Source organism: Arvicanthis niloticus, chromosome 6, assembly GCF_011762505.2.
Source record: "Arvicanthis niloticus isolate mArvNil1 chromosome 6, mArvNil1.pat.X, whole genome shotgun sequence".
NCBI lineage: Eukaryota > Metazoa > Chordata > Mammalia > Rodentia > Muridae > Arvicanthis > Arvicanthis niloticus.
The window spans coordinates 7,436,068-7,458,644 of NC_047663.1; the positions used below are offsets into that span (position 1 = coordinate 7,436,068).

General features: G+C 45.3%; 1 protein-coding gene and 1 pseudogene across 3 annotated transcripts; both read left to right on the forward strand.

Annotated features, from left to right (window-relative positions):
* Window positions 1-2,795: 2,795 nt before the first annotated feature.
* On the forward strand, window positions 2,796-21,397 carry LOC117712092 (CMRF35-like molecule 5). 3 transcript variants are annotated; one of them, XM_076935499.1, is made up of 7 exons: window positions 2,796-3,056; window positions 5,235-5,576; window positions 9,076-9,204; window positions 9,313-9,417; window positions 10,458-10,581; window positions 12,748-12,863; window positions 19,716-21,397. In XM_076935499.1, the coding sequence occupies exons 1-7, from the start codon at window positions 3,017-3,019 to the stop codon at window positions 19,823-19,825; spliced, it is 966 nt and encodes a 321-aa protein (XP_076791614.1). In that variant the 5' UTR covers window positions 2,796-3,016; the 3' UTR covers window positions 19,826-21,397. The 3 variants fall into 3 exon arrangements, with proteins under 3 accessions (XP_076791614.1, XP_076791613.1, XP_076791615.1); XM_076935498.1 differs by having other exon boundaries at window positions 9,076-9,417; XM_076935500.1 differs by lacking the exons at window positions 12,748-12,863; window positions 19,716-21,397 and adding an exon at window positions 10,994-11,281 and having other exon boundaries at window positions 9,076-9,417.
* Window positions 12,938-17,015, forward strand: LOC117709835 (small ribosomal subunit protein eS1 pseudogene; annotated as a pseudogene).
* Window positions 21,398-22,577: the final 1,180 nt, after the last annotated feature.

The window sequence follows — 22,577 nt, forward strand, 5'->3', positions numbered from 1 at the left end:
CAGTGTGTGGGGCTTCTCAGTGCCCTGAGGAACCCACTCACCCCTCCAGGCTCCCCTTGTCTCCCTTTCCCAGAAACCACTTACTGCTGGAAGAAACTCAGACTATCTCTCCAAAGTTCCCCTTCTATGAGCAGAGGGTAGCTGAGATGAAAACAGGCTTTCAGCTACTTTGGTCACAAGTGTTCTCCATGTGTGTAGTTTTTTCTCCCCTAATGGAGCCTCTTTTGTTCTTAGAACACAAATCAGTGCATCCCTTTATGCTGGGGTAGTGACAGGAACTAAAGGAAGTGGCCAAACCTCTCTGTTAATCCCAGTTGTTGTTGTTGTTGTTGTTGTTGTTGTTGTTGTTGTTGTTGTTCTTCTTCTTCTTCTTCTTCTTCTTCTTCTTCTTCTTCTTCTTCTTCTTCTTCTTCTTCTTCTTCTTCTCTTCCTTCTCCTCCTCCTTCTTCTTCTCTTCCCTCTTCATTCTCCATCATCATCATCATCATCATCATCATCATCATCATCATCATCTGAGAGAAGTTATTGTGTAGCCCAGGTTAACCACAAACTCACTGTAGACTTAGGATTCATCATGAATTCCTGCTCTTCCTGTCTCTGCCTTTCCAGCAATGGAATTACAAGCATATATCAGCACAGCCAGCTTCTGGTTCCTGGTTCTCCATTTCCCTGCAACCTCCTCTGTGGGTTTGTACTGAAGATGGGGAACTACAACCCACTGAGGTCCCCACTCTGCACTAGAGCCCACTGTCCGCAGGGCCCTGCATGCATTTGCCTTTCTAGAACTTCCATCTGCTTATTCCTCAGAGAAGACTGCCCAGTGGCCTGTGTGGCTGACACAGGAATGAGTGGGCCAGGCAGACATGGAGTCCCACTACCCTGTTTGTCCCCAGAAGGATGGCAGACAAGGAGGCAATAGATGTGGCTGAGGTTAGGTGGGACCTGGCATCACTGAGGTCTTGTCACTGATTCTTAAACTCTCCTCTATAAGAATACTGCCTTCATGTTTGCAAGTGCGACCCCCACACTGTGCACCATGATGTGGGCTGGGCAGGAAATCCCTGACAGCACCCTGGTGTGGCCGAGGATCTCACAGGCTGTGAAACAGGTGTTCAGCATGGCACTGGGAACCTGTGTGAAGCAGAGTGACAAAGGTTCCAGTGGGGAGACGGTATATGCATGTGAATGCAGTTTTCCATGAAGGTCAGAGGTGGCTTTTACCCATAAGCCACCTCTCTAACTCCTTATATTTATTTAATTACGTAGCTTAAGCCTGTATTTTTATTACTTTTTAATTTAGCATCTGTGTGGGATCAGAGCCTCAGAAATCCTGAGAACTGCATGCAATTTGTGTGCTACCTCATGTGGGTGCTGGGATTAGAACTTGTGTGTTCTGGAAGAACCGCATGTGCCCTTAACCACTGAGCCATCCCTCCACCCCCTTATTTTTATTATAAATGGCGTCCTTAGACTGGAGATGTGACTCAATGGTAGCATGCTTGTCTGCCGTGAGTAAAGCCCTGGGTTTGATTCCAACACCAAATAAAAAAGGAAAAGACTATTATCAAAAGGTTTGTGTGTGTGTGTGTGAGAGAGAGAGAGAGAGAGAGGGGTGGGTGGGTGGGTGGGTGGGTGGGTTCTTTGTGTGTGTGTGCTCACATGTGCGTATTTGTGTGATGAGTTATATGTGTGGGAATGAAGTAGGTTGTGTGTGTGTATGTAGTGGGTTATGTGTGTGTATGTGTATAAGTGGTGTATGTGTGTGTATATATGTGTAGTCTGTGTTTACATGTGCGTGGTCTGTATATATGTGTGTATGCTGGCTTATGTGTGTGTATGTATATGTGGTGTATGTGTGTGTGTGTGGTATATGTGGGGTGTGTGTGTGTATCTACATGCATACATGCTTGTGAGTGTTTTCTCGTGTGTATGGCTGGTGGGAGCATGCCTGGGTGTGCATATGTGTGTGTACACATGTATGTGTGCATAGGTGCTATGTATATGTGTGTATGTGTGTGTGTGTGTGTGTTTGTAAACTTCCTCCCATAAAAATTTTATACCAGTGATATGGTGTACCTATATCTATTTACGCTTGCAATTGGTCCTCTGGATTTAAACCAACTGCAGATTCCCACAACTTTGGAGGCTGACACTGGAGGGGGAGAGCTTGAAGCCACCTTGGGCTGCACAGCGAAACTCTGCCTTATAGAAATAAAACCTGGGCTTGTGGGTGCAGCTCAGTGGGTCGAGTGCTTGCCTAGCATTCATGAAACCTTGGGTTCAGGCTTCAGACCCTCATAAAACTGAGCACACTGGTGAATGCATGTAAACCCAGCACTTTGATGTTGGAAAAAGGAAAACGTGAGGCTCAAGGCTAGCTTGGGCTACACAAGACCTTGCCTCAAGCCCACACTCTCCCTCTTTCTCTGAGCCAATTCCTGTGGCCCTAGTAAACACTGTGGCAGGTGCCCCTGGCCAGGGAAATCTCTTCTCTGAGGTCCATAGTAGTGATGCCCCAGGCTCAGCCTTCAGCAATACCCTCTGCCTCCCAGGGCTTAGCCTAGGCTACTGCCATGGGCTTAGCCTGGGCTGCCTTGTGCTCCCTTGTTACTGCAGTCACCCAACTTTTGATTGATCTCCTCTCCCATGATCCCTTGCAACTCAGTTACCTTCCAGGCATGGGTTTGCTGTATTCCATCTTTTATATCTGTCTCTGCGGTCCTGCATGTCTGCATCTCTCCTTGGGAATCCCATCTGTCTTTCAAGTTCATGTCTAGCATTGCATCCATTCACTAGAGGAAGTTCCCGGTTCACCCGGCTGTTCCTCACATGCGGTGACTAGGTCTTCTCAAAGATAAACATCATCTTCTTCCGGGATGAAAAACTGAGAAGCTTTGTCAAGGAAGTTACTGAGAGAAGTGAACTAGAGAGACCTAAAGGAAACTCAAGCTGAACTTCAAGTCCTCTAAGGTTGCTGGCACCTGTCGCCACCAAGGACAGGAGAGAAGACAAGGCCATGTGGCAGTTCTCTGCTCTGCTCTTCCTCTTCCTCCCAGGTAAGTAGCAGGGGCTTTTAGACACTTCCATGTCATCTGTGAGGGTGACACAGACAGTCGGCCCTGCGTTAGGGAAATCTGCTGATTCATTCACTAGCTGCTCACTCCCAAAACAAAAGGCAAGTTTTGCGGCACCTGATGGAGTCTGTGGATATTGCAGAAAAAGAAAAACCAAAAAACAGTTAAAAACAAAATAAGAAAAACAAAAAGAAACCTTCCAAAAATTGTTTCTCAACCCTAGCTGCTCCACAAAAGCCGATGAGTGAGTGGATGAACTCATTCTTCTAAAAATGTATTTTTAGTTTTATGTTTGGCACATGCAACCTAGGATGGCCCTGAACTTGGGATCCTCTGGTCTCCACCTACTGAGTGTGGGATGTCTAGTGTGCAGCTCCATCTCCAGTTACATTGTGAGTTTTAATTGACACAGTAATTAATACTTACAGGACCTGGCTGTGGATGTGATTGCCTTTCATGCCAGCACTCAGAAAGCAGAGGTAGCTGAATCTCTGTGAGTTCAAGGCTAGCCTGGACCACATAGGTAGACCCTATTTCAAAAAGTAAAAACCCTGATGGAGTACACTATGGCATTTGCACATGTATGTTCAGGATGTAATGATCAGATCAGGGTAGCTGGTCTTCTATCGAAGCCATTGGTCATTTCTTTGAAATCTCAGCTTTGAGGTGTTTTGAAATTTTCAGTTGTCAACCATATTTTTCATGTCTCATACAACACTAGAAGATGTCATTCTTCTCAAATGACAGACACCCCTGTGTCATAACAACTCTCTTTCTATGCCCATAAACACTCTCCTGTCTTCCCTAATACCCTTCCCAGGCTGAGAGCCACTATTCTCTTCTCTATTTCTGTAAGATTAACTTTAGTTCTTTTGGGAAAAAATGTGTCTCTGTGGTGTATGTATGTGTAAATGTTTGTGTGTATGTGTCTGTGTGTGTGCACAAGTGCATGTGCTCTCAGGTGCACACATGGCTGCACACATGCATGTGGAAGCCACAGATTGACACTGGGTACCTTTCTCTATCCCTCTCTACTTTGTTCAGTCATGGTCACCCTGTGCCTGGAGCTGACAGACTCAGTCTGTCTGTCCAGTGATCTCCAGGATCCTCCTGTCTTTCAGGTTACAGACACCACACACTTTACCTGGCTTTACCCATGCCAGATCCATCGTCTGACAGATTTTCTCCCACACTGCAGGCTGTCTCTCCATGCTTATGGTAGAGACTTTTTCGTTTAAAATAATTACATTCAGTAACTTTTGTTTTCTTACCTGTGCCATCAGGGATATATTTCATTGTTGTTGTTGTTGTGGTGGTGGTGGTGGTGGTTTTGGTTGAAGCCATTGCTCTAAAGCAATTCTTTATAATTTTTCTTTTAATTTTTAAATTAAGAGTTAATAGCTGTCTACAGACACACACCAGAAGAGGGCATCAGATCCTACTACAGATAGTTGTAAGCCACCATGTGGGTGCTGTGAAGTGAATTCAAGACCTCTGGTGGAGCAGCCAGAGCTCTTAACCACTGAGCCATCTCTCCAGAGCTTCCTTCATCATTAAGTGGGTATTTGATAGTTGTTGCTTGTGCATGCTGTGTAAACTCCTCTCCAACTGTGCTGCATCCTCAGTCCTGACCAGGAGCTCTGGGACTCAGATTACATGCATCTGAAGGACAGCACAGGGTCTGTGTCCTGTGGGCTCTGCACCACAAGGAAATCAGATTGGTTGGTGTCATTTTGTTCAGCTTCCAAGGCATCCATCCCTGTGACTGCTGGAATTACTAAAAGCAGCTTTTGTGTGTCCATGGTGGCTTCTTCCTATGAACCTCGTGAGGGTCATGAGTACCAAAATGAAGATAGGATTATGTCCAGTGGACATGGTCTTCTGTCACTTCCTCCGTCCTAGCCATGATGATCATTGTCAGCATTTTATCTTCTGAGAGCAGTAACTGAGATTTTCAGCCTTTCTTCTTCTTCTTTTTTGTTTTCTTTTCTTTCTTTCTTTTTTCTTTTGAGGCTTCAACAAATAGGATAACGATGCTGATAAGTCTTGGGGAGAGGGAAGCCTTCACTGGTTGTTATTCAGTTCATGAACTCAACTTGGCACAGAAGAGTTCCGCCCTTGGGGTAGGAGATCAGGGGTCCCTGCGTTTGTGTTTTCCAGGCTGCTGCACTGCTCAGGATTCAGTCACAGGTCCAGAGCAGGTGAGTGGTCAGGAGCAGGGCTCCTTGACAGTGCAGTGCCGATATGCCTCAGCCTGGAAGGGTTACAACAAGTACTGGTGCCGAGGAGGTAATCAGATAACATGTGAGCTTCTTGTTGAAACCAATGGATCAGAACAGTTGGAGAAGAAGAACCATGTGTCCATCAGGGATGACCAGACAGACTTCATCTTCACAGTGACCATGGAGGACCTGAGGATGAGTGATGCTGGCATTTACTGGTGTGGAATTATGCAATCTGGATATGATCCCATGTTTAAAGTTAGTATGAATATTGACCCAGGTAAGAAAAAATCCCAGAAATTCCTGGTTGGGTTGAGGAGAAATCAACGACATTTGTAAAATGTCTTACTAGAAAAGATAAATAGTCCACTCTATTTGTCTTGTTTTCTAAGGAGAGAGAGGGTGAGGTGGGAAAGCCTTATCTCCTTGTTTGTGTGTCTTAGATATTCTCAGTCCTACAGATCAGAGAATTGAACTCAGAATCTCACCTGTGCTAGCTCAGCACTCTACCACTGAGCTAAATTCTCATCCTGAGACCTTGACCCCTTTAACATAAAATAAAGGAAGCTGCAGAACCTTTAATTCCGAGTTAGACTGAGTAATAAGGATCAGGCTTATGTCTCGCTTTAAACAATTGCAGCAAAGAAAATAGACAAAATTGGAGCTGGAGACATGGCTGAGTGAGTCAGGGCACTGGCTGCTCTTCCCAAGGACTGGATTTCCTTCCCAGCATCTACCTGGTAGCTTGCAACCATCTGTAACTCCAGCTCCAGGTAATCTGATGCCCTCCTCCAGCTTTAGTGGGCACTGCAAGTACATGGTGCACATAGATACAAGAGAACATCCATTACATATACATAAATGGTTTTTAAATAATAGAAGAGATAAAATATGCAAACCCAAAGAGTTTCTGCATATTGCCCACCAGGCAGTGATGCATACACTCTGAAGGAAGTGAGTTTTAACAGGGAGCTGTTTCTTTTCTCTGCACATCATCATTCTTTAGAAAAGAATTAAAGTGTTAGGCATGGTGGTGCACACCTTTAATCCCAGCACTAGGGAGGCAGAGATAGGCAGATGTCTGAGCTTGAGGCCAGCCTGTTGCATAGAGTGAGTCCCAAATGAGCTGAGGTCACACAATAAAAACCTGTCTTGAAAAAGAAAAGAAGGCAGGAAGGCAGGAAGGCAGGAAGGCAGGAAGGCAGGAAGGCAGGAAGGCAGGAAGGCAGGAAGGCAGGAAGGCAGGAAGGCAGGAAGGCAGGAAGGCAGGAACAAAGAAAGAAGTAAATTTCAGATTGGTTAGAGAGACCTAAAGGAAACTCAAGCTGGGCTTCAAGTCCTCTCAGGATGCTGGCATCTGTCGCCACCAAGGACAAGAGAGGAGACAAGACCATGTGGCTGTTCCCTGCTCTGCTCTTCCTGTTCCTCCAAGGTAAGTAACAGGGGCTTTAGACACTTCCATGTCAGTGGTGAGGGCGACACAAACTGTCCACCCTGCATTCGGGAAATTGGCTGATTCATTCACCAGCTGCTTATTCCCAAAATAAAAGGCAAGTTTTTTGGCAACTGATGGATTCTGTGAGTATTGAAGAAAAACAAAAAACAAAAACAATTAAAAACAAAAAGAAAAAAAGAAGAAAATTTCAGAGTGTGTTTCTCAACCCAGCTGCCCAACAAAAGCCAAGGAGTGAGTAGATGAACTAATTCTTTTTAAAATGTGCATTTAGTTTTATGTTTGGCACATGCAGCCTACGATGACCCTGAACTTGAGATCCTCTGGACTCCATACTCTGAGGGTTTAAATTTCTAGTGTGCAGCTCCATCTCCAGTTACATTGTGAGTTTTAATTGACATAGTAATTAATACTTACAGGGGCTGGATATGGTGGTGATTGCCTTTAATGTCAGCACTCAGAAAGCAGAGGTAGTTGGACCTCTGTGAGTTCAAGGCCAGCCTGGTCATATTTTGAGATCCTGCTTTAAAAAGGAACAACCCTTGTGTACACTATGGCATCTGCACACGTATGTACAGGATGTAATGATCAGAGCAGGGTGTCTTGGCTTCCATCGAAGCCATTTATCATTTATTTGAAATCTCGTCTATGAGGTATTTTGAAATATTCAGATGTTAACCATTTTTTCATCTTTCTCGTACAACACTAGAAGTTGTCATTCTCCTCAAATGATAGACACCCCTGTGTCCTAACAACTCTCCCTCTATGCTGTAAATACTCTCCTGTCTTCACTAATACCCTTCCCAGGCTGAGAACCAGTATTCTGTTCTCTACTCCTTTTAGGTTAACTTTTGTTCTTTTAAGAAACAAATGTGTCTCTGTAGTGTATGTATGTGTAAATGTTTGTGTGTATGTGTCTCTGTGTGTGCACAAGTGCATGTGCTCTCAGGTGCACACATGGCTGCACACATGCATGTGGAAGCTACAGATTGACACTGGGTACCTTTCTCTATCACTCTCTACTTTGTTCAGTCATGGTCTCCCCTGTGCCTGGAGCTGACAGACAGATGCAGTCTGTCTGTCCAGTGATCTCCAGGATCCTCCTGTCTTTCAGGTTACAGACACCACAAACCTCACCTGGCTTTACACCTGTCAGATCAATAGTCTGACAGATTTTCTCCCACACTGCAGGCTGTCTCTCCATGCTTATGGTAGAGACCATTTCGTTTAAAATAAGTACATTCAGTGACTTTTGTGTTCTTACTTGTGGCATTAGGGACATATTTTGTTGTTGAACACAATACCCTGAGCACTTCCTTTTTAAGTTTTCTTTCTTTTTTAAGCAATTATTTATTTAATGTGTACATGCACATATATACTGTAGCTGTCTTCAGACACACCAGAAGAATGTGTCAGATCTCACTACATATGGATGTGAGCCACAGTGTAGTTGCTGGGACTTGAACTGAGGACCTCTGAAAGAGCACTCAGTGCTATTATTCACCGAGCCACCTCTCTGGTACCTATAGTTTTTCTTAAAAATATATTTATTTATTTTATATGTGTGAGTTCTCTGTCTTCATAAACAGCAGAAGAGGGGCATCCCAATTCACTACAAATAGTTGTGAACCACCACGTGGGTGCTGGGAAGTGAATTCAAGACCTTTGGTGGAGCAGCCAGTGCTCTTAACCACTGAGCCATCTCTCCAGAGCCTCCTTCATCATTTAGTGGGTATTTGATAGTTGTTGCTTGTGCATGCTGTGTAAACTCCTCTCCAACTGTGCTGCATCCTCAGTCCTGACCAGGAGCTCTGGGACTCAGATTACATGGATCTGAAGGACAGTACAGGGTCTGTGTGCTGTGGGCTCTGCACCACACAAAAATCCAATTGGTTGGTGTCATTTTGTTCAGCTTCCAAGGCATCCATCCCTGTGACTTCTAGAATTAGCAAAAGCAGTTTTTAGTGACCATGGTTGCTTCTTCAGATGAACCTCCTGAAGGTCATGGGTGCCAAAATGAAGATAGGATCATGTCCAGTGGACATGGTCTTCTGTCACTTCCTCTGTCCTAGCCAGGATGGTCATTGTCACCATTTTATTTACTGAGAGAAGTAACTGAGATTTTCAGCCTTTTCTTTTTTTGTTTTCTTTTCTTTCTTCTTTTTTCTTTTGAGGCTTCTTCAACCAATAGGATAATGATGCTGATAAGTCTTGGGGAGAGGGAAGCCTTCACTGGTTGTTATTCAGTTCATGAACTCTACCTGGTACAGTAGAGTTCTGCCCTTGGAGTAGGAGATCAGAGGTCCGTGCTTTTTTTTTTTTCCAGGCTGCTGCAGTGATCAGCATTCAGTCACAGGTCCAGAGCAGGTGAGTGGTCAGGAGCAGGGCTCCTTGACAGTGCAGTGTCGATATGCCTCAGCCTGGAAGGATCACAACAAGTACTGGTGCCGAGGAGGTAATCAGATAACATGTGAGCTTCTTGTTGAAACCGATCGATCAGAACGGTTTGTGAAGAGGAACCATGTGTCCATCAGGGATGACCAGACAGACTTTATCTTCACAGTGACCATGGAGGACCTGAGGATGAGTGATGCTGGCATTTACTGGTGTGGAATTACACAATCTGGATATGATCCCGTGTTTAAAATTAGTGTGAACATTGACCCAGGTAAGAAAAAATCCCAGAAAATCCTGGTTGGGCTGAGGAAAAAATCAACGACATTTGTAAAATGTCTTACTAGAAAAGATAAACAGTCCACTCTATTTGTCTTGTTTTCTAAGGAGAGAGAGGGTGAGGTGGGAAAGCCTTATCTCCTTGTTTGTGTGTCTTAGATATTCTCAGATCAGAGAATTGAACTCAGAATTTCACCTGTGGTAGCTCAGCACTCTACCACAGAGCTAAAGTCTCATCTTGAGACCTTGCCCCTTTAACATAAAATAAAGGAAGCTGCAGAACCTTTAATTCTGAGCAAACCTGAGCAATAAGGATCAGGCTTATATCTCACTTTAAACAACTACAACAAAGAAAATAGACAAAATTGGAGCTGGAGATATGGCTGAGTGAGTCAGGGCACTAGCTGCTCTTCCCAAGGACTGGATTTTTTCCCAGCATCTACCTGGTAGCTTGCCATCATCTGTACTTTTAGTTCCATGTAATCTGATGCCCTCTGCTGGCCTCCATGGGCACTTCAAGTACATGGCACATGTAGATACAAGAGAACACCCATCACATATACATAAATGGTCTTTAATAAATAGAAGAAATAAAATATGCAAAACGTACTTTTCTGCATTTTGCCCGCCAGGCAGTGATGCATACACTCTGAAGGAAGTGGGTTTTAACAGGGAGCTGTTTCTTTTCTCTGTACATCATCTTTCTTTAGAAAAGAATTGAAGTGTTAGGCATGGTGGTGCATAGCTTTAATCCCAGCACTAGGGAGGCAGAGATAGGCAGATGTCTGAGTTGGAGGCCAGCCTGGTCTACAGAATGAGTCCCAAATCATCTGGGGCTACATACAGAAACCCTGTCTCCAAAGATAAATAAATAAATAAATAAATAAATAAATAAATAATAAAGTAAGTAAGTAAGTTCTTTCCGGTGATGACTATGAGTTGAGTTCCTTAATTTCTAGTGGAAAGAACTTAAGGTTATAACCAGAGATGGACTATCCACAGGAGGACTGAACCATGTTCTATTTTCATCATCAGCCCCAGAAAGTTCAACTATGATCACCATAGCCACAGTTCTGACATCCACACCACCAACCATGGTGAACACTGGCATGGAGAACACTGACAACGGAGCAGTGACTCAGAGCAGTCCCCACACCAGGTAAGCAGAGATGCACCATGGCAGCTCCTTCCCACTGGGCTAACCCTGTGCCCTCCCCAAGAGGGCCTCCAATAAACTACAAATGCCCAGGAATCCTGGGATTTAGGAAAACCAATCATTTCTTGCCTAAGTATATTCCAATCATTACTTAACATGGCTATATTTGTTTATCTTGATACCAAATTGCCCTGTCGATCCTGTAATTTTATTTGCTAAACTCAATAACTATTTGTAGAACCACTTGGACTGGTGAATTCTCATGCCAAAGCCTGAGGTGGGCTCCCCAGTCCTTTCACCTTTGAGTATTACCAAGGTTCCTGTTCTAAGTCTCAGATGCAGGAAGGTAACATCTTCACCTGAGTAACAGGAGAGACTGAGGAAAGGTTTTGTGTTTCCCCTGTGTGTTCCCCAGAGGCCAGGACAGAGGGCCACCGTTGGGTCACCACAGAATTTGAGGAGATCCCTCTCCCATCAGCTGTTTCCAGCCCATAAAGAAACCTCCAAGTACCTGTCCAGCTCTGCCAAGTGCCAGTGTGAAAAGTTGTCTCAGTGAGGGTTTTACTGCTGTGAACAGACACCATGACCAATACAAGTCTTATAAGGGTAACATTTAATTGGGGGCTGGTTTAGAGGTTCAGAGGTCCAGTCCATTATCATCAAGGCAGGAACATGGAAGCAACCAAGCAGGCATGGAACTGGAGGAGCTGGGAGCTCTACATCTTCATCTGAAGGCTACTAGCAGAATACTGACTTCCAGGAAGCTAGGATGAGGGTCTTAAATCCCACACCCACAGTGACACACCTACTGCAACAAGGCCACACCTACTCCAACAGGGCTACACTTAATAATAGTGACATTCCCTGGGTTGAGCATATATAATCCATCACAGGAGTCTCTACAGTGCAGAGGAGGAGTGGAAAACTGGAGAGTGTGTGGTGCCCCTACGATGCTTGTCACTCTTGAATGTGTCCAGAGGAATTCCCAGCACTGTAGAGCTACCTTGGCCTAATTTCATCACAGCCTGTTGTTGTCAAGTCTCCAGGTCAAGCACACAGATAAACCACAAGCTAAGCTAAGACACAGGCTACCTTACTAGTTCTCCCTGAGAGCTATTGTCCCTCAGGTCTCATCTAGTCCCCTGTCCTTTCTACTGTGTTCTTTCTGCTCCATAATCTTATGTTAGACAAACATGCCTCAAAGCATCCCAAGTAGGAGGCTCTTTCAAGAATTCTTTTTAAAAAGGTCTCTCTCTCTGCTAGTACTTTGAACATGTTATGGCTTGATTTGCAAGTGGATAGAATGTTAGTTATCAAGTGACAGAAGGTATGAGGCTCCAGAAATGTAGAGTCCCAGAGAGTGTGAAAGAGAGAGAGAGAGAGAGAGAGAGAGAGAGAGAGAGAGAGAGAGAGAGAGAGAGAGAGAGAGAGAGAGAGAGTTCAGTCCCTGGTAACATTTCAGGACATTGGATGGCGTGTCTGCCAAGCTGCAGCTCTTGTATCTTCCAGGAATGTGTTTGGGTTAACCTGTGACTCACTCACAGAGTATCTGAAGTTGTAGATGCTTTCCATGATCTAAGGATGCCTCCTGTTGGGCAAAGGAGAAACCAAGAATGGAGATGGAGACCTGGGCAGGAAATGGAGGATGGCAGGAAGTGGGGAATGGGGCATAATACTCTCAGGGACTCATGGTCCCACAGGGTGTAATAAAGGGACACAGAGAACTGCGACACCAGTGTCAACCCACTGACAGAGTGGGAGCAGCCACCAACCATGTCTAGATGTAGTGTGCCCAAGGCCTAACACACAGGTGCGGATGAGGTCGGGCAGGAGCATCCTGGTGAAGAGGGCAGCAGAAGCCAAGGTCAAAGGTCAGGGAGCATTGAAGCCTTCAGCCTGGCAGGAAGGAAGACTAAATGAGGAGGATTTCAGGGAGAACAGGAAAACAGAGAGGATGATGGTCAAAGGGGACATGGGCAGTGCTTTCCTGGGCGGGAGCTTATCCTGCAGGCAGCATGACCAGGCATGCACTTGCAGGGAGGCAGACCTGTACCATCTCAGGCTTGTCCTTATCTGGTCCTTGAAGGCTAGGATACAGACACCAGGAAGGCTGAGCCCTCTCTGCCAGGTGACTGCTTACTTACTTCCTGCCTCCTTTGTTTCCTGCAGGTCCCTGCTGAGCAGTTCCTCCTTCCAGCTGCTGGTCTTTGTGAAGTTACCCCTGTTCCTGTGCATGCTCAGTGCTGTCCTCTGGGTGAACAGGCCTCAGAGATGCTTTGAGAGAGGTGAAGTTGGCCTGGTGAAGACCCATAGTTCTGTTGCCTGGAACAGAGGGAAAAACTTCCCAGGAGATGGAAAATGATGTCTACCTCTCTCTGTGTGTCTCTCTGTCTCTTTCTCCCTGTCTCTGTCTCTGTCTCTCTCTCTCTGATTTGTGTGTGTGTGTGTTTGTGTGTGTGTGTGTGTATGTGTGTGTACACATTGTAGGGGCAGATGTGTATGTGGAGGGCATCTTCAGGTGTCCTTCCATTATTGTTTGAGACAGGATTTCTCACTGACCTGGACCTTTGCCAAGTAGGTCAGATAGCTGGCCAGAGACTCCCAAGATCTACCTGCCTCCACCCCCTATTCTGCCATTACAAGCATGCACAATGGCCCTCACTTTAAAACAAACAGTCCAACAATCACTGCAGGTGGTAGGGATTGAACTCATGTCCTTGTACTTGCAAGGAAGGCAAGTGCTTTACGAACTGAGCCCTCTCCCCAGTCTGCAAAAGACTCTTTCTATTAAGAAACAACTGGTCAGCAGTTCCATGGCTCTGAGGTGCTGTGGGCCCAGACTCAGACTAACCCAACTCCTATAGCAGGGACAAGTATGTTCTGGAACGCATTCATGTCCCCATCTCCTAGAATATTCCACAGTGCCTACCTGGGCCTATCTTCCATTGATGGTTTCCAGGGAAGTAGAAAATACAAGAAAAAGTCATATTTCTTCCTAGGTCCCCAGTTCCTTAGGGGACACATGCCAATATAAGTGTCGGGCCACCAGCCAGGTGACTGACCAAATATCTGGGAAATGTGACTACACCAAGTGGCATAAAACTTTATCATTGTCACACTGGCTATCTGTCTCTTATGAACCAGACACACACTGCTTTCTTTTTGTCAACACAACCCAGTGACTAAGCCCATTGCAAACATGGATGGAGCAGGTGACCTAGGCTCTGCGCCACCTGCACAGGTCCCCAAGTAGTAGCTTCTTCTTGGTCCCTGAAGTCTGGATTCTCTGCCCAGTGAGACCAAATGGGGAGCTAAGCTGCAGATAGGCAGCTGGCCTCTCAGGAGTCAGGAACCCACATCACCCCATGACCCCTTCAGTGATAGACACTGCAGCAGGCCATTCAACTGTCTCCCTTTCATTCAGAAGCACCTATTGAATGTCCAAGTATCAGACACCTTCCACATATAAGCTCCTAAATAAGAAAGACCCAGTTAAAGTCCACAGAGGAAGCCCAGGGGCTCAAGTTTAGCGCTCAGCGGGAAAACAGTTGTTCTCAGCCCACCAGCCTCAGCCCTGCTGTGTTCTCCACCAGGACACAGTCTTCTCCTCCTCCAATGGGGCTCTGACACCCACAGCCAAACTCACACCTAACACGGGTGACTCCCACTTTGTGTGAGAAGAGTCCCCAGGTTAGCATCTTCTCCTTGGTGACACGTGTGGGGCTCTAGTGAGCCTGGCTCTGTTGAGAGGACAGTTTTCATTTTATTTCAGGGTATACCTGCCAGTCAGTTGCCCAGGTTCCCACCCAAGCTCAGACAAGCAATCCCAGCTAAATTCAGTGGGACATAACACACACACACACACACACACACACACACACACACACACACACACACGATGAGTAATCAGGAGAGGAGCTCATTTGAGCCTTTAGGCCAGGCAGTGATGGAGCACGCCTTTAATCCCAACACTCAGGAAGCAGAGGCAGGTGGATTTCTGAGTTCCAGCCTAGCTTGGTGTACAGAGTGAGTTCCAGGACTACACAGAGAAACCCAGCAAGTTCCAGATAACCAGGGCTACATGAAGGAACCCTGTCTTGGGGGAAAAAAAGAAAAATAAAGGAAGAAAATAAAAAGAAGGAAGGAAGGAAGGAAGTGGGGACAGGAAGGGAGACAATGGAGGGTAAGAGCAGTGAAAATGATCAAAATTCATTATACATTCCTAAGAAACTGTATAAGAATTTTTAAAATAATAAAATAAAAATTTAAAGAGGGAAGCATTTTCCCTCTGTGTATCCTAATATTCTTCTTTCCTGTGTTGGTTCTGTCAGCACGTACACACACACACACACACACACACACACACACACACACACGTGTGGTATTTACTCTCCTTCTGTGAGCAGCCCTGAGGATAGTCCCACTCTTTCTGCTTTATGTGGACTCATTGCCTGCACAGATTCTCTTATTCCTCAACTTACTGCCTTGTTGGCAGCTTTCATCATGACGTGGCTTTGCTATTCTTAGTGGGCCAGTGGGCACTGTCCTCTTCCTCTTCTCGTGCTGTGATTGTCCCTGGCTGGAAATCTGCATTAGCCATGGAGATTCCCAGAACTCTGTGTCATTTGTTTGTTCTATTACTTATGTATGAAGACATATTTTTCCACATCTTCTGGGATGAACGTCCCTGAAGTAAAATGTGAGGCAGACACACTCCTATCTCTGTCAGACACCCCTGCTCTCACACCAAACAGATCGTGAAAAAAAGAACACAGTTCATGGATCTGTCTCCTTTGCCTCCAACATCAGGGCAACTAGCAGCAAGTTGCCCCATGCTACAGAGAGAAGGGAGCCAAAGTCTGTGAGCCCAAGTCCAGCATGGCTCTTCTGTCCCACAGCTGTACAAGCTTGGTTCTGTCCTCTACACAGCTGTTCGATGGGTCTGCTCTGTCATCCAAAGCCCCAACACAATTTAGCACAGACACCGTAATCTGCACACATGCCCATCTCACGGGCTCTTCCACCTACAAAGAGCAGTATCTCCAGACTCAGCAAAGACAGTCCGTGTCCTACCTGCTGACTCTCCTCAGAGTCTTGTCCTGAGGAACAGAGAATTACGTGTGTATGTGTGTGTGTGTGTGTGTGTATGTGTGTATGTGTGTGTATACTAGTGTGTATACACACTTACAGATATGTTGTGTAATAGTGTGCATACACTTACAGATGTGTGTGTAATGGTGTGCACACACACTTACAGATGTCTGTGTGTATGTAATGGTGTGCACACACACTTACAGATGTGTGTGCACACATGCCATGATAGAGGTGCACTAGTCAGAAAATAATTTTATTAAATCGATTCTCTCCTTCAACCATTACTTGGATCCAGGGGTGGAAGGGAAAGTGCTAGGCTTCTGTCTACTCAAGGAGTCATCCTGCCACCAACGCATCCTTCTAGATCCTCTCTCTACCTTCTGTTAAGCTCTTCAGCTTCTTCCCAATTTCGAACCTTAAGATAAAGTGGGTCCCTTTTAGGCTCTCCGATCGGCACCATGGCGGTTGGCAAGAACAAGCGCCTGACGAAAGGTGGCAAGAAGGGAGCTAAGAAGAAAGCGGTTGATCCATTTTCTAAGGAAGACTGGTATGATGTGAAAGCTCCAGCAATGTTCAATATTAGAAACATCGGAAAAACACTAGTCACAAGGACTCAAGGAACCAAAATTGCATCTGATGACCTCAAGGGTCGTGTGTTTGAAGTGAGCCTTGCCGATCTACAGAATGATGAAGTTGCATTTAGAAAATTCAAGCTAATTACTGAGGATGTTCAGGGCAAAAACTGTCTGACCAACTTCCATGGCATGGATCTTCCCTGGGACAAAATGTGCTCCATGGTCAAAAAGTGGCAGACCATGATTGAAGCTCATGTTGATGTCAAGACGACCGATGGGTATTTGCTCCGACTTTTCTGTGTTGGTTTGACTAAAAAACGCAACAACCAGATAAGGAAGATGTCCTATGTGCAGCACCAGCAGGTCCGCCAGATCTGCAAGAAGATGATGGAGATCATGACCCGGGAAGTGCAGACTAATGACTTGAAGGAGGTTGTTAACCAACGGATTCCAGACAGCATTGGGAAAGACATAGAAAAGGCTTGCCAGTCCATTTATCCTCTTCATGATGTCTTTGTTAGAAAAGTAAAAATGTTGAAGAAACCCAAGTTTGAATTGGGAAAGCTCATGGAGCTCCATGGTGAAGACGGTAGTTCTGGCAAAGCAACTGGAGACGAGACAGGTGCTAAGGTTGAATGAGCTGATGGATATGAAACACCAGTCCAAGAATCTGTTTAAAATCCAGATTTTTAATAGTGACAAATAAAAAGTCCTATTTGTGAAAAAAAAAAAAAAAGATAAAGCGTGTCATGTCAGACAGAAGACAACTGAATAGTTGATGCCAAGTGTAGACTGGAAAGATGGAAGGAAGCTGAGATTCTGGAGTGGGAAGGGAAGAAGGAAGCCAAGGCTCTAGAAGGTGAAGGGAAGAACAGAAGTAGAGATTCTGTAGCTGACTTGGAATTGAGTGTCACTGGACCCCTGAGACTGCATCCACGAGGCTCCCAGGAGACCATGGGATGAACCTATGTTTTGTAATTAGAATGTTTTATTTTGTATATATGGGAGCTTTGCCTGCCTTTTTGTCTGTGCACTAAGTGTGTGCCTGGTGCTCATAGAAACTAGAAGAAGCCATAGAAATGGAGGCACAGATGTTTCTTAGCTCCTCTGTAAATGCTGGAAATCAAACCGGGTCCTATGGAAGAGCATCATGGTCCTTATCTGCTGCACCATCTCTCCAGTTCTGGGCATCGTTTCCCAGAAAGATCTATCATCATCATAATCATCATCATCTTCATAATCATCATCTTAATTTTAAAGTTATGTGTATCTGTATGTGGGTGTGTGCATGAGAGTGCAGGTGTCCATGGTATCCAACAAACGGTGCCAATTCAAGGTTGCAAGCCACTTGTGGTGGATGCTAAGAACTGAACTCAGGTCCTCTGCAAGAACAGATCCCATTCTAATATATATGTATATAATATACATGTATATATATAATATCTGTATATATGTATACATATATAATATACATATATATTATATATATAATTTTCATTTACTTATTTCATTTTCATGGGTGTTTTGCCTGCCTACATGTCTGTGTAGTGTGCATGCCTAGTGCCCCACAGAGGCAAGAGGAAGGCATCAGCTTCCCTGGTACTGGAGCTAAGACAGCTGTGAGACCCTATGTGGGTGCAGGGAATTGGACCCAGGTCCTCTGGAAGAACAATCACTGAACAATGGAGACAGCTCTCCAGTCCCTGGAATGGTATTTGATGGAGCAGATACTCCCCATGATATATCCATTTTGGTCACACAAGTTGATAATAAAAGGGGTATGATGAACAGATTTACCGTTCTCTCCAGCCCCTGTCTGCCCTGATGGAGCTTATGTTCTGTCAGAAGGACATAAAATACTAGCAAATTGCAACAAGCTCAATGGAAGACCCAAATCCAGGGAAGAGTGATGTATGGCGGTCCTAGAAGTCATCTGTTAGGACGCCGCTTTTCATTTGGGAACTCAGGGAGAAAGCGCTGTAGAAAAGCAGCAGAGCAATCTCCTTAACAACCATGAAATGAGCCAGGTGGTGGAGGTGCACACCTTTAACACAGCACTCAGAGGCAGAGGCAGGCAGATCTCTGTGAGTCTGAGGTCAGCCTGGTCTACAGAGCCAGTTCCTGGATAGCCAGAGCTACCTAGTAAGACTTGTGTTGTTTGGTCTGCATTTCTGCCTCGCTCCTGTGGTGTGGGAACACTGTCTGATGTGTCCTACAGGAGAGGTGAAATGCCAGGGCATTAGGCTGAGTTTCTTCCTCGCCATTGGGGTACAGGGCCGCCAACACACTGCTCAGGGAAGATGCAGTGTAGGATAGGGAAGCCAGCCCGTGTTTCTTTGGGTGAGAAAGAGCAGGGGTTGGGACAGATACTGTGATTCTCAAACTCCTGTGCACTTAGACACCTCTGGGAATGGTGAGAAATTGAGAACAGGGACGGCCATTCTCCTGTGTACCCAGACGCAACTGGGAACCACAAAGAGATGGGAGTGGTTGTTTGTGGGACCCACACTGAGCTTGGGACATGGGGGGTAGGATTTAGCTTAGCTCTGAGTGACGGCCAGGAGTATGGAGGGGCTTCTCCAAGAGACATTGGCTTGGCTCTGTATGATGAAGGCCTCTGCCCTCGGCAGTCTTTGAAGAAGGAGATGGTCTTTGCTTATCCAAACTGTTTTATTCATGGCAGATGTGAATGCATAGGTCTTACTCAGGGTGAACCAGAGATTAAATACCTTTTGCAGGAAGGGATGCCTGGGAAGGGAAGCTCATTGGCAAAACACTCTGGGCCTGTCTAGATACCTCATTATCAGGAGACCTGTAGGTTTTTTATGCTACCTGAGTGGTTCTTATGGTCCTTTTAGTGGGGTGTCGTGGTCACATGCTCCAGGACAGAAAACTGGTCCCAAGCTATTGCAAACTCCTGCCATTCTCAATGATGAGATTTATCTGTGTTCTGAACTTGCTACAACCTTACCAGTCCTTCTGTCCGGTGGCACCAGCCACTGCCCAACACTCTTTCTTGGAAGACTAAAACCACAATTAAATTTTAAGAAGACTATATAATGATAAGTTGGTGCTTGCATTTTAGAGGCTAAACTTAGTGAGCAGTGGAGAGGATCATGGGAGAGGGAGACCAAGAAGACTGGAACCCTCATTCTGTGGAAGATGGACCTCACCAGACTTTTGCTGGACACAAAACCAAGTTGCAAAATTTTTCAGTCTCTGAGGCATGCTGTCATACGTATAGTTTCAGTTACTATAGGTGTCATAACAAGGCACTAAGACCACATCAAATGTGAGTCCTGCTTTTAGAGGATCTTGGGTTAGTGTCACACACACACTCTGCTTCCAGATTTGATCTGCTGCTCACTCTGGGAGGAGGGGCACAGTTGCACCAAACTCCTTCCCAGAGCATCAGGATAAAAAGCCTTTTCCTAGTTCCAAGTCCTGATGTCCTATGTCTCCTTCCAGGTAGACTCAGCAAGGAGATGGGACAGCTCTGGCACTTGGTTAATGCCTCACCATACTCCAACTTGAGCAGCAGCCGGCAGCCAGTAGATCAGGGTCATTTTATATTTTGAGCCTGGTCTTGACCCTCATGGCCTCCTTCTTTGTCTTCTCTCCTCCCAGACATTCTGTCCTCGTTAACACTCTCATTCTTAAAACTGAAGAATGCAGAAGCGCCTAGCATGGTGATCCTGAACTTGGGAGGAAAAGGCAGAATGATCTCCCCAAGTTAGAGGCCAGACAGTTTAGACATAGGGTTCAGGTCAGCCAAGGATACATAGGTAGTCTCAAGAAGGCTGGGAAGAAGATGATAGAGAGGAAGAAGGAAGAGGGGGAAGATGCAAAACAATTTTTCTTTCTACCGTTTCTTTCTTTATTTTGCCAAATCTCTAAGGCTCCATCCTTCCTGTGAAGATCAGCTCGTTTACACAAATGTGCGTATTTGCTTCTTTATAAAAGTTGACTTCCTTGTTTCTGTTGTTTATACAAAAGATTCCACCTGGGATGTGTACTTTCCACTCAGTATTGTTCATGGGAAAATACTGTAGCTGTGGTGAACGCCCGGGTTCTAGAGAACAGATAACTCTGTGTGTGCCAATGTGTGTAAGTGTGTGGGTGAGTGTTTATATGTGTGTGAGTGCATGTATATGAGTGTGAGTGTATTTAAGTGCATATGTGTGCGAGTGTATGAGTATGTGTGGGTGTGTGAATGTGAGTGTAAATATGTGTGAGCAAGGGCATGTATGAGTGTGTGTCAGTATATGTGTGTGAGTATGTGAGTTTGTATGTGAGTGTGTGTCAATGTGTATGTGTGTAAATAAATGTGAGTGTTTGTGAGCAAGTGTGTGTGCATATGTGCAAGTGTATGTGAGTGTGTGCATGTGTGCATGAGTGTGTGATCACATGATTGTGTGTCAGAATATGTGAGCATGTAAGTACGTAAATATGTGTGAAGGTGTATGAGCAATTGTGTGTATATGAGTGTGTGAGTATGTGGGAGTTTGAGCGTGTGTATGAGTGTGTGTATGTGTGAGTATGTGTATGTGTGAGTATGTGTGTGTGTATATGTGAGTGAGTCTATATATGTGAGTGTATGTGAGTATGTGTGAGTGTGACTGCACATGCGAGTGTGTGTGTTCATTTGAGGGTCGAGTACATACACACATGGAGATGTACATGCACACATGGAGATGTACGTGCACGTGGGTGGGGGCACAGGAGCACTTGAGGATGGAGAGCCTGGGTGCTGTCCCTCAGGCACCATCCACTCGAGTCTCCCATGGCTGACTTGTCTAGGTTGCCTGCCTAGTGGACCCCAGGAATGCACCTGTCCCTGCCTCCTCAGACATGGGAATACAGGCATGTGCACCAGGCCTTGGCTCTTTTTAGCTGTGTACTCTGAGGATTGTGTTGTAATAAATATTTTAAAAACAGCTACTGGTCAAGCTGACTGTCTAGATGCAGAGTCTCTGGCTAGATCAGCCGCCATGTTTTGAGGCCATGAGTCCACGTGTGCACCGCAGCTAGGAACAGCCATCCAGAAACACCAGCCCTGCCACCCATGAGATGTCAGCATGGGAGATGGCTCTGCCAATCTTCCACGCTGTCTCTGCAAGGCTGGGCATTGCACAAACCATCCCGCCAACCACGTGGGCCCAGTAAGAAAATGAGACTCTAATGCTTAGATTATCCAAAGGTTTATATATTTAGTAATGATCAATAACAAGATGCCCTTACAATCAAAGGTGTAAACCAATAACCAACCTAGATATACCAACTACCTTTGACTGCTTCAGACAAGCGAACATCAAGAGAGATGTTCCCCTCTCTCGTTCTCCTCTCTCTTGTAGCTTCTCCTCTTCCTTTTCATCTTCCTCCCCTTCCTCCTCCCCTTCCTTTATTTACTCCTCCCACCTTAGCTCCTCCTACAATATTGAACTCAGATTCTCATACTTATAAAAACTTTACCTACTGATCTGTCTTCCCTGCCCCAGAAATCAATTATTGTAAAACAAATAAATCAGCTAAATATGGTAGCACCTGTTTCTAACCCTCCTAAATCAGGAGGTTGAGACAGGAGGATGGCTACAAGTTCAAGGCCAACCTGACCTACATAGAGTGTTTTAGTCTAGCTGAGTGACATAGGAAAAAACCTGTCTGAGAGAGCCAAAAAATAAAAATACTAGTCATATGTAGTGGCATTTACGTATAACCCTTGCACCTGAGAGGCTGGGATAGGAGGATCAATGGAGGAAACCAGCCTGGGAAACGGATTATATCAAATTTGTAACTGATTTAATTATAAACAAAAATCAAGTACCTGTGGCAAATAAAAATCCAAGTTATGTCTTTGTAAAAATGTCAGGTATTGTAAAGGAATAAGAGAAATATCTATGATATTGGAGGCTATGACTGAATTAACTTGGACAGTGCCCAGTCAACCACACATAGAATCTGTCCCCCTAAACACTGTCCTCCTGCTCCTGTGGGCCAAAGCTCCAGGGTCTGTCTGACAGACATATTTTCTCCAGGAGCCAGTTTGATGGTCATGATGCTTGCCACTGAAACCCAATGGTCCCAGCACTTTTCCATAAATACCCCTGAGTTCAGGCTAACCTTCCTGCTGTGACCAGGGTCTCCAAGGTCACTCTCAGGTTCACTGAATCACCAGAGCTGTGGTTTACTGCAGAAAACTAGGTTATTTCCACACACACACTCCCCACCCCCATGATGGTGTGAGTTTATGTGACACATGTCCCTCCTGCCCCTTCCACTAAGGCTGTAAAAGCCATCATGTGGTTTCCTGCCTCCTACAGTGGACAAGAG

Bases quoted from the DNA above. Each gene is read 5' to 3' on its own strand.
- LOC117712092 (XM_076935498.1), top strand. From the start codon at position 3,017: ATGTGGCAGTTCTCTGCTCTGCTCTTCCTCTTCCTCCCAG. The intron at 5,577-9,075 runs GTAAGAAAAAAT...TTTTTTTTCCAG, and splicing joins TAGTATGAATATTGACCCAG to GCTGCTGCAGTGATCAGCAT. The intron at 10,582-12,747 runs GTAAGCAGAGAT...TGTTTCCTGCAG, and splicing joins CAGAGCAGTCCCCACACCAG to GTCCCTGCTGAGCAGTTCCT.